Source organism: Dromiciops gliroides, chromosome 1, assembly GCF_019393635.1.
Source record: "Dromiciops gliroides isolate mDroGli1 chromosome 1, mDroGli1.pri, whole genome shotgun sequence".
Classification (NCBI taxonomy): Eukaryota; Metazoa; Chordata; class Mammalia; order Microbiotheria; family Microbiotheriidae; genus Dromiciops; species Dromiciops gliroides.
The window spans coordinates 504,561,262-504,573,425 of NC_057861.1; the positions used below are offsets into that span (position 1 = coordinate 504,561,262).

Here is a 12,164-nt window from a genome sequence, read left to right on the forward strand (position 1 = left end):
TGTGACCCTAGGCAAGTCACTTAACCCTCATTGCCCCACCAAAAGAAAAAGAAATAGAGTGGGTGAAGGGAAGGCATTCCTGGCATAGGGAACAGCAGGATCAAAGGCATGGAGGTGGTACAACACAAGTGCTACAACTCCGGGGGCAGGGCATGGCACACTTTGGAGCTGGGGAGTGGGGGAACAGTATGAGACCAGACTGGAAAGGAGGATTACACCAGGCAATGGAGAGTCTTGAATGTCAAGCAAAGGAGGCTGAATTTGAGTCAGAAGGTACTTTCCCTCTCTGGCGCCCCCTTTAATCCCACCACTCTGCTGCCCTCCACCAACCCTCCTAAACAGCAGGAAAGGTGGGTAAGTGAGAAGCCTAATCCCCTTCTCCCCACCACAGGAGCCTGATCTATTTGAGCCAGATGTGGTGATGGGACAGCTCCGATACTCAGGCGTTATGGAGACCATCCGGATCCGAAAAGAGGGCTTCCCTGTGCGCGTTCCCTTCCAGGCCTTCATTGACAGGTACTTCCAGAGAGGGGAGCTCAGGGTATCCCAGACCCAGCCTCCATATCTGGGGAAAGCTGGGACCTTCCCTGCTCATGGTCAGGAAATCAGAATCTTACCCTGTAGGAGGGGAAGGGGGACTGAGCTCTTGGTCCATTCCTCTTCCTCTCACCTCGTGAGAAGAAATGTTTTCCCTTTACACCAGTTCCAGACTATTCTGGATGCTGGCAATGCTTGGGAAGAGGGTTACTTTTTAAATTCCTCTTGACTGATGAATACAGCATCTCTTCCCTCTACCACATGTTCTTCCATGAACACAACTGCCCATCAAGGGTCCCACAAGCAGCCCAAGAAGCTGTATGGAATGATAAAGGAGAGCCCTACTGTGTTTTCCATCTCTCATTGGGCCAGGGAGCAGCAGCACCTTGGGAAAAAGAGGGAAGTCGGCTTCAGATACTTGACACTTACTAGCTGTGTGACCCTGGACAAGTCACTTAACCCTCATTGCCCCACAAAAAAAGAACTTTACAGCTCTTCCAAAGTGGGAAGGTATCAACCAGCACAATAGAATCAGTGAAGAGAGCTGACTCTACTTAGGTATAAGGCTGGGGTCTTTGTAGGAAAAAGAGGGAAGTTAAGCAGGGATCATTGATTACTGGGTTTCCCCACCCACATTCAGGTACAGATGCCTGGTGCCTCTCAAACACGACATACCAGCTACTGGGGAAGCCTGCGTCTCGGTGCTCAACAGGCTTTGCACAGTCACCCACCGCATGTACTGTATTGGGGTCAGCAAGGTAAGGGCGAATCCGGACGGCAGGGACTTACAGAGATTGTTTAAGCTGTTATATAGCTCCTTTGTACACATTTGTTTGTTTTCTCCTCCATTAGATCGTAAACTCCTTGAGGGCAGGGACTGTCTTTTGCCTCTTGGTATCAACAGCACTTGGCATGATACCCAGCACACAGTAGACACTTGCTATTATTGACTAATTGATGATAGTAGCCATACCTGATTAACTGTCAATCCTAACATTCAAAAGGAAGTCTTGGGGCAGCTAGGTGGTGCAGTGGATAAAGCACCGGCCCTGGATTCAGGAGGACCTGAGTTCAAATCCGGCCTCGGACACTTCACACTTACTAACTGTGTGACCCTGGGCAAGTCACTTAACCCTCATTGCCCCACAAAAAAAGGGAAGATTTCAGGCTGACCCTATCACCTTCCTAATACTCCACTAGTATTCCTCTATTCCCTAGCAATACCTTTGCCTACCCTCTCATCACCAGCCCCTCCTTCCACCCCACCCCACCCCATCCCCTAGATTATCCTTATTCCTGCAGAGAAAACTTTCAGCTATCAACTATTCTTTTCTAAAACTAGTTGATTTAACCAAGTTGTTAATAAATGCCTAAGTTATATTTTGCTATTTATGTGTTGGTAATGTCTCTTCCCCCTCCCACCCACCGACACCCCCCATGCCTCTTTCGCCAATCCTCATCCCCATTGTTGTTGCTCATCCTTCATTTTCAAAGAAGACCAATGACATCAGGAGGTTCAAATCTTCACTTGCAAATAAATTGGATTTAAGTGAGGCAGAGCAGTGCGAAGTCACCAGCCCCACTCTCTCCTCCAGGGTCATCTGAGTCTAATGGCAAGACGTAGGTCAGGATGACTGGAGACGACCCCATACACTGGGAGACCTTGGCCTTTTTAAGCTAAGGTCTTTCCCAGGTCTCAGTTTGTCTGCAACAATGCCCATTCAGTGAACAAAGGCTAGGCAAGAACTGAGGCAAGGGGCAGCTAGGTGGCGCAGTGGATAAAGCACCAGCCCTGGAGTCAGGAGGACCCTGAGTTCAAATCCGACCTCAGACACTTGACATTTACTAGCTGTGTGACCCTGGGCAAGTCACTTAACCCCCATTGCCCCACTAAAAAAGAAAAAAAAAGAACTGAGGCAAAAGGTGGCCTAATTTGCCTTTACAAAAGAAGCTGTCTGGAGAGGCAGACCCTCAGTTTCTGGCCGGAACAGAAAACAATTGCAATTTACAACTCACTCTGAGCTACCCCCACTGATGTTTACCTAATTAAAGCTCTGTTACCGCATGAGGAAGAAGAGGGGGAAAAGGCCGGATTTGGACTCAGAGGAGATAGGTTCAAATCTCAGTTTGATCTCTCTGGTCTTGGTCTTGTCGAGCCCTAAATCTACCATCCTATGAACCTAATGTAATTTCCTGTTAAAAATGCAGAGTTTCTTGGGGGGCAGCTAGATGGCGCAGTGGATAAAGCACCGGCCCTGGAGTCAGGAGGACCTGAGTTTCAAATCCAGCCTCAGACACTTAACACTTACTAGCTGTGTGACCCTGGGCAAGTCACTTAACCCCAATTGCCTCACCAAAAAAAAAAAAAAATGCAGAGTTCTGGGGGCAGCTACGTGGCACAGTGGATAAAGCACCAGCCTCTGGATTCAGGAGGACCTGAGTTTCAAATTTGACCGCTGACACTTGACACATACTGTGTAACCCTAGGCAAGTCACTTAACCCTCATTGCCCTGGGGAAAAAAAAGGCAGAGTTCTCTGGAGTGTAGGGGAAGTGGGGTTGGGGGGAGTCTAAGGAGGAAGGGCAGGGAGAATTCAAAGTCATTGTGCTTAAAATGAAGCCCTGGAGCATCCTTCCCCTCTGTCTTTTTCATGCAGAGTCATTGTCTCTCCTACCATCTTCTGCAGTCAAAAGAACCCTCAGTTCTCCCTTGGGAAGATTAACTTCATTGTGGTTCATATTTCTGCCTCTAGGGAAACAATCACCGATTTTCATTGCTCCCCTTACATATTTAAGCTTTTATCTTAAATAATTAAGCTTAAGTAATTTAAGCTTTTAGTTTAAAACAGCCCTAAAGGGGCAGCTAGGTGGCGCAGTGGTTAAAGCACGGGCCCTGGATTCAGGAGTACCTGAGTTCAAATTCGACCTCAGACACTTGACATTTACTAGCTGTGTGACCCTGGGCAAGTCACTTAACCCCAATTGCCTCACTAAAAACAAACAAACAAACAAGCAGCCCTAAGATTTTGGAGACACCTTTCCTCCACCAGCAAGGGAGAGCTTATAATACAGATTTATTCAGTGACTGAATGACCTGAGCCTTGGGGGGTGGGGGAACCCTAGATATGAGGGTGGAGGTAGGGGATCATAGATCTATATTTAGGGCTCCTAGGATCATAGATTGTGAGCAGCTAGGTGGAGCAGTGTCTGAGTACTGGGCCTGGAGTCAGGAAAACTCATCTCCCTGAGTTCAAATCCAGTCTCACACACTTACTAGCTGTGTGACTCTGGGCAAGTCATGTTAACCCTTGTTTGCTCCTCGGTTTCCTCATCTGTAGAAGGAATGGCAAAACCACTCCAGTATCTCTGCCAAGAAGTCCCCAAATGGGGTCATAAAGAGTCAGACACGACGTGACAACAACATCAGCAAAACAATCACAAACTCAGAGGGCAGAAGGACCCCTTAGAGGCCATCTTGTCCAACCTCCCTTCCCATTATAGAGATGAGGAACTGAGGTCGAGAGAGGGTCCAAGGGATTTGTCCAAGATCACGAAGGGGAATACGTGACAGCACCAGAATTAAATTTTTTTTTTTGGCGGTGAGGCAATTGGGGTTAAGTGACTTGCCCAGGGTCACACAGCTAGAGGCACCAGGAATTTAAACCCAAGTTGTCCGAAGGAACTTGTGAGATCGTTTAGCCTAAACCCTTCGTTACATATGAGGAAACTGAGGGCCCCGCAGTCGTGAAGTGATGGCCCAAGGTAAAATGATTGGTAAATTGACAGATCCCGGATTCGATCCAGGCCCTCTGATTCTAAAGCAAGGGTTCTTTTCGCTAAACCACGTGGTCTGTGACACGAGGGTGCCCTGCTCTGTCCCATCCCCAGCTGTTCCTGAAGGATGCATCTGTACCAGCTGCTGGAGAGCATGAGGGACCGAGTTCTGCCACCTTGCTGTCCTCACGCTGCAGCGCTGCCTCCGGGGCTTCTTCATCAAAAGGCGTTTCCGTTCCCTGCGCCGCAAGATCATCCTGCTCCAGAGCATCTCTCGGGGCTACCTCGCCAGGTACCGCGCCCAGGCAGGGGTCCTAGAAGCTGCCGCTAGTGGGGAGAAGCAGCAATGGGGGGGGGGTGAGGAGGAGGGATCGATCGCCTGGGCTGGGCGCCATCTTGCTCCTCACTGGCGAACCCGGCAGGGAGACTCTTTGGATCTCTGGCACAGACGACAAAGGCAATGACCTATCATGTGTGATGCATAGCAAGAAGGCTAGTTTGACCATGTGAAAGGGGAAGTCATGCATAATGAAGCTGGAAAGGTAGATTGGAGCCCATTTTAATCAATAAATCAATCAATAAACATTTATTAAACACCCACTATTGCCAGGCACTGTGCTAAATTCTGGGGACTAAAAAAAAAAAAAAGGCAAAAGACAATTCCTGCCCTCAAGGAGTTTACAATCTAATGAGCTTTTGAAGGGCTTTAGAAATCAAACAGAGGAGTTTATATAATAGGGGAGCCAACGGACTTGAGGATTGAGTGAGAAGCCAAAAGTGAAAGGGGTCAGGAGAAGTTCGAAGGGGCAGATCTGTGCTTTAGAAATATCCTCTTGGGGGGGCAGCTAGGTGGCGCAGTGGATAAAGCACCGGCCCTGGATTCAGGAGTACCTGAGTTCAAATCTGACCTCAGACACTTGACACTTACTAGCTGTGTGACCCTGGGCAAGTCACTTAACCCCCATTGCCCCATAAAAAAAAAAAGAAAGAAAAAGAAATATCCTCTTGGCAGCTGTGTGAGCGGGGAAGCAGATGTGGAGGTGCTCTGAGAAGCACCCAGCACTGCCCACACAGGAGATGTCATGCCTAGGATCCTGCCTCTGACCGAACACTTCTGGAGGGTTTCCTGACAGCCTCTGGGACGCCAGTTCTTGGGGACTGGTGCCTCTGTGGATCTATACCCTGCCCCAGACTTTGACTCCATTTACTCTTCCTATACCCCTAGGAAGAAGTACCGGAAAATGAAGAAGAATTTGATCAAGTTCAGATCTCTGGTGAACATGTATGTGAACCAAAAGCAGTACCTGAGGGTAAGGCCAACCTCACATCACCCTTTCTACCACCTGCCACACACATACCTGGAACCAGGTTGAGTTTGTCTGGAAAACCCCGCCCTCTTCTCCCAAACGGATTATCTGGGGAGTAACGAAGAGCTCGGGACTTTGGTGCTCAGCTGTAGGTCCTGGCCTCTTTGTAGGAAGGACCCCAGCCCTTTCATTCCTTTTACACTGTGGAGATAGATAATAAGGACACATACACAGTAATACAAACACACAGAAGGAGTGTGCTGGAGCCAGCTCAAACCAGCTCTCAAAAGCCAGTTGTTAAATTTTCCATGTGAGTATTTATATCTCAGAAATCAGCGAGGCCCTTCTCTCCTAAGGCTCAATTTCCTCTTTCTAAAATGAAAAGGATGCAAAAAAAATAATAAAATGAAAGAGATGAATAAGATTCCCTTCTAGCTCTGGTATTCTATGATTTTACATTTCTGAATAACACATATATTATTCTTGAATTCCCACCATGAAGAAATCACTGAAAATAGCACTGGGGGACTAGAGTGTGTTCAGGTTGGGAAAGAAAGGGGGAAAGGTCTGGTAATAGCAGGAAAGGTAATCAGAGACTGACTGCATTTGTTAGGCCTCTGAACAAGGGCCAAGCTGGCTCAGGACTAAGGAGATCAGTTCAATATTGCAAATCAGCAGGGGTGTACGAGGTGCTCAGGAAGGACTAGCACCTCTGGTATGAGAGCTTGCCTTTTCAGAGCTGCTCATCCATCTTGGTGTCCACCTTTCACCCCAACTCTCACCAGGTTGGGGCTCCAGGCTAGAAAGGAAGTTGGAGGAGGACCTGAGTTCAAATATCACCTTAGACACGTACTAGCTGCGTGACCCTAGCAAGTCACTAACCCCAATTGCTTTAAACATCGGGACCATATCCAGTCACCCTGATCTATATCTTGCCAGTGGACCCACATGGACTCTGGATGATAGAGTGATGCTGGTGTCTTTGCACAGCCCTCCCTCACATAAATCAATTCCTTGGGGGCAGCTAGTGGCACAGTGGATAAAGTACCCTCCCTGGATTCAGGAGGAACCTGAATTCAAATCCAACTCAGACACTTGACACTTACTAGCTGTTTGACCCTGGGCAAGTCACTTAAACCCTCTTAACCCCTCATTGCTCTGTGTTAAAAAAAATCCAATTCCTTGCAAGTCATGACATCACCCCCTGATGTCACGGTCCTCTTTGAGAACAAAGGAGAAACAACAAAAACAACACCCGTGGCTCCAAAATTCTCAGTCGTGTGCCATGTGTAGCAGCCACAACCTACCCGGTAAACCCTCTCCACAGACTTGCTAAATCAGATTGAGGGTAAACCTCCAGGTAGTGAGTTAGGGGGATGTCTACCCCCAACCATAATAAGACTTCCCTTGGCAGAGCAACTAAGTAGCACAGTGGATAGAGCACCAGCCCTGGATTCAGGAAGACCTGAGTTCAAATCTGGCCTCAGACACTTAACACTTATTAGCTGTGTGACCCTGGGCAAGTCACTTAACCCCAATTGCCTCACCAAATAAAATAAAATAAAAGACTTCCCTTGGCGGAATGGACAGATGAGAATAATTTGTTCCAATGGCCATGAAGATGTCTGAAGCAGGTACTGTACAGAGCTTAGAGTTTGGTCAGATGTTAGACACCAAGGCCATCCACTGCATCTCAGGCCATTGCCAATCATCTTGACTTTCATCCCGCCACTGGACTTCAATGACTATGGAAAAGAGATCGAGGCTGATGACTTCTTGTTTGTTTGGTTTTTTTTTTTTTTTTAGTGAGGCAAGGGGGGTTAAGTGACTTGCCAAGGGTCACACAGCTAGTAAGTGTTAAGTGTCTGAGGCCGGATTTGAACCCAAGTCCTCCTGAATCCAGGGCCGGTGCTCTATTTACTGCGCCACCTAGCTGCCCCCGAGGCTGATGACTTCTTAAAACTCTTCCTCACTTAAATCCAAGACATCATCACCCTGTTATGTCATTGGTCCTCTTTGAAAATGGAAGTCAAACAACGGCAACAATCCCAAGCCAACAGCAGAAGATCAAGCAAAGTTATGAAGGAAAACAGTAATAAGCCATTCCTTTAAAAAAAAAAAGCCATTCCTAGGGCATGGGCAGGGTTTTGTGGAAGATGAGAACCTCCAGAAAGCTAAAATCTTCTTCGTGCCCTAGCCCTGGGTGAATCCCTCACAAGCACTGTGAAGCTCTAAAGAAAGGTGCATGATTCCTGTCCTCAAGGAATTTAGAGCTAGGGGGTGAGGCAGATAAGAAGGACAGGTAAGGGCAGCTAGGTGTCGAAGTGGATAAAGCACCAGCCCTGGATTCAGGAGGACCTGAGTTCAAATCTGGCCTCAGACACTTGACACTTACTAGCTGTGTGACCCTGGGCAAGTCACTTAACCCCCATTGTCACGCAAAAAAAAAAAAGGATAGGTAAATAGCTGGAGGACAAAACAGAAGGTAAATGCATAAAAGCTATAGTATGAGAAGTCTATCGAGGGAATTATTGAGGGCAGCTGAGTAGCACAGAGCACCAACCCTGGAGTCAGGAGGATTTGAGTTCAAATTTGGCCTCAGACACAGTAGCTGTGTGACCCTGGGTGAGTCGCTTCACCCCAATGTCTTCCCCACCCAAAAAAAAAAAGACATTTTTTGGGAGGAGTCATCAAGGAAGTCTTGATAAAGGAGGTGACTTTGAGATGGGCTTTGAGAGGCAGAAGTTATATAATAGAGAGAGAGCCTGTTTCAAAGGGAGGAGGAGTGGAGTTTAAGTCTCAAGACCCCTGACATACTGTGTGACTCTCGGCAAGTCATTTCCCTCTCAGAGTTCTGTCTAAGCAACACTAGACATTTCAGAGATGTGTCTCCTCATTGGGGGACTCTATATGAATGAGTCACAGGTCCAGCCCTTATCCCTATGCCTTGAAGGATGGGTAGGGTTTATAGGGGAAATGGGGGTGGGGAGAGAGGAAGGCAAATGGAAATGGTAGAACTGATGGATCACAGAGTTACCGAGACGCTCTGACTCTGTGAGTGTCTGCTCTGCATCCTCCCCAAGGTTCAGTAAATGTTTGCTGAATGATTTGCCTTGTTCCCTATGGCCTGAGCTAAAGGGACAGGGAAAGGGAGCTTGATGCTCCCTGTGAACTCAATGAATCTTGACAGTGTTCTAGGATTTAGAGTTGGGAGGGACCTGAGAGATAGCCTGGCCCAACCTCCTATTTAATAGATGTGGAAACTCAGACCCAGAGAAATTAAATGTCTTGGCCAAGGTCATACCAATAATAAAAGTTGTGAGCTAGGATTTCAAACGCAGCATTCTTGGGGCAGCTAGGTGGCACAGTGGGTAGAGTACAGGCCCTGGACTTAAGAGGACCTAAGTTCAAATTGGCCTTAGACACTTACTAGCTGTATGACCCTGGGTAAGTCACTTAACCCTAATTGCCACCCCCTAAAAAATTGCAGCATTCTTTCCATTACATCACATAGAATCTTTTTTTGGTGAGTCAATTGGGGGTTAAGTGACTTGCCCAGGGTCACACAGCTAGTAAGTGTTAAGTTTCTAAGGCCAGATGTGAACTCGGGTCCCTCCTGACTCCAGGACTGGTGCTTCACATAGAATCTTAAAATTAGAAGGAATTTTAGGAAATCATCTAGTGCAGCCTTCTACCTAACAACAACTCTGGTGGTAATGTAGAATCTCTTTCTTTATATAACACTTTACATATTGATGTTCAATCAATACAACATCCTGGAGATAGGTACTATTATCCATTTACAAATAGGGAAACCGAGGCTGAAAAAGGGTTAAGCCGACTCGCCTAGGATGTTCTGAAGCCAGATTTGAAATTCAGTATTCCTGACTGCAAGCCATGCTGCCTAACTTCTCTCAAATTCTGTGTTTCTCAAGGCACACTATTCCATTTCAGTTTGTCCCTCCAACGGTTTCTAAGCCCTATTGTAGATAGCAACCAATAGAATCGAGCAGCTGTGGGTATATAATGGATTACAGCACAGCCTTGTTCAAGAGGACCTGAACTTAAATCAGCCTCAAATATTTACTAAGTTGTGTGATCCTGGGTCAAGTCACTGACCCCTGGTTTGCCTCAGTTTCCTCATCTATCAAATGAGCTGGAGAAGGAAATGGCAAACCATTCCAGATCTTTGCCCAGAAAACCCCAATGGGGATCACAGAGTCAGACTTGACTAATAGACTTAATAACAACAACAAACCAATAGAATCTTGCACTGCCCAGTTCCTCAAAACACAAAGGTTGAAATTAATTGGAAGATCCATCAATGTGCTCACATCAGCTTTTTCTCTCCACTGGTAACCAGTGGGTTTTTACAGTCTTTCACTATATTGACAGAGTTGTTAAGAAGGTAGCACAGCACATATCTGGTAATACATATTGTCCCAGGGCCTGGAGCTAAGATTGTTCCTGATGCAGAGCCTGAGGCTTAGACCAGGTCACAGTTGGAGAAAAACAGCAGAAAGATGGTCTGGGGGCTGAGTGAAGAGCCTGCGAATCTAAGGAACAGAAACTTATCCAAGGCAGCATTGGGGACGATGAACAGCCAAGGGGAATGTCCTCTCCTTTTTTATTTTCTAATCCCTCCCCCCTTTTTTTTTTGGTAGGGCAATGAGGGTTAAGTGGACTTGCCCAAGTTCACACAGCTAGTAAGTGTCAAGTGTCTGAGGCCAGATTTGGACTCAGTCCTCCTGAATCTAGGCGGGTGCTCCACCTACTGCGCCAGCTAGCTGCCCCCCTCTCTATCCTTCTTCTTTTTTTTTTTTTAGTGAGGCAATTGGGGTTAAGTAACTTGCCCAGGGTCACACAGCTAGTAAGTGTTAAGTGTCTGAGGCCGGATTTGAACTCAGATACTCCTGACTCCAGGGCCGGCTGCTATCCACTGCGCCACCTAGCTGCCCCCCTCTCTATCCTTCTTAAATCGTGGGTGAAGCAGACCGCACCATCCTGACCCTTGGCCTCCAAGGTTTTAACCAGATCCAAGCAGCCATGCTTCTGGAGGTTCCAAAGGAAGCAGAGAGCGTATGGAGTGGGGCGGGAATAAGGGTGATGAAATGCTAATTCCTACAGCCATTTATTCGTTCAACAGACCATGTACTGGACAATGATGATGCAAAGACATATACTCAGGTTCCCCCGCCCTCCAAAAGCTTGTAATCTAGATGGAGATGTACTAAATGCTTGTTGAATGAATGAAGAATGAAACATCCCAATGAGTACAATAAATAGATGGCGTCGATGCCATAAATCTATGATTGTTCCTCCAAGTCAATGAGGGATTCTGAGCGGGAGGGGCCGGTCCTGTTCTCTGCCGCCATCACCCTGCTGCCCTCTGCGTGAAATGCGTTTTTTTCTTCTGATATCCTACGTTTGTGACTTCTGATCTCTTTGAGATCCCTTCTCTTCTCATACCACTACCTCCCTCCCACTTCCCTCAACACAACCCCTTCTCCCCTCACTCCAGGTGCAGGTCTCAGCATCCTGGCAACCAGGCCGCTGTCCTAGTTAAAGTTGAAGGTAAAAATGAGGGGTCACCCAGATTAGGAGAAAGTGTAGGTGCAGAAGGTGATTCCAGGCCAGCAAGCAGAATGGGCTATGGGAAGGTAGGCCTCACAGGTATCTCATGGTAGTGTGTCTTCCAAGGATAAAGGTCTTGGGGAGTCAGACAGGTGAGTGTGTGGGGTGCAGGGATGGCATATCCCTAAACCTACACACGGGTGCTCAGTCTGGATGGGTAGCCCCTTTTTGCCCCCAATCTCTGATGCCTAGAGTCTCCTGACCAGGACCAGGGGAGGAGGGAGAATATGCTCTGAGTGCTGTGTTCCCCAGGAGCTGACCAAGAGGGAGGTGGTGAATGTGGCCTGCCTTGAGGTGCCCGCCGAGCTGGCAGGACTCCTACAGGTGGTGACAGGTGGGCAAGGGACCCCGGAAGGGTGGGGAGGGGTCCTGTACTTCCCAGAAGGCTAATAGATTGGCTGTGAAGTCCAGGGAAGGTCAGGACGTGAGGGAGTTGTAGGAAGGGATGGGAACTGTCAGAGAGGTTTCCTGTTTTTAGGGAAGGCTGCCTGACCCAGTCCTGTGCCCCAGCTTGGGGAAGGCATATATGTCAGTGAGAATGTTAAAGGGCTAAAGTTTTGCATGGAGCCTTTGGAGAGGGAGAGGGGACGGATGGGATTCTGGTGTCTGGGGAAGATTCGTGGCTATGGGGAAGAGGGGGAGCCTGCGTACAGTCTTCCTACTCCTGTCTCCTGTGGCTCACAGTGTACAAACAAGCAAATGCTGGCTGCGTGGTTTCCGTCCGTACCCCCAAGCTACAGACTGACCCTCAGATTGCACTGCCCCTCGACATCAACAACTATCCGATGATCAACTATGTCCAGGCCCACTTCAAGGTGAGGACCCGATGGGATGGGTTTTTAATGGGTTCTGGGAAGGTTCTCAACCTCCCCCTCCCCCGTCACTTTGCCTACTCCACTCCATAGTCTGTGTT

At 47.9% G+C, this 12,164-nt stretch overlaps 1 protein-coding gene across 1 annotated transcript in view; it reads left to right on the plus strand.

The window, feature by feature from the left end:
* The window catches only part of MYO15A (myosin XVA), a 143,790-nt gene that overhangs the window by 53,675 nt on the left and 77,951 nt on the right, over positions 1-12,164 (plus strand). Inside the window, 8 exon segments of the mRNA XM_043997758.1 lie at positions 392-516; positions 1,178-1,295; positions 4,425-4,439; positions 4,441-4,482; positions 4,484-4,602; positions 5,536-5,620; positions 11,504-11,585; positions 11,936-12,066. Coding sequence (XP_043853693.1) covers positions 392-516; positions 1,178-1,295; positions 4,425-4,439; positions 4,441-4,482; positions 4,484-4,602; positions 5,536-5,620; positions 11,504-11,585; positions 11,936-12,066 — 717 coding nt within the window.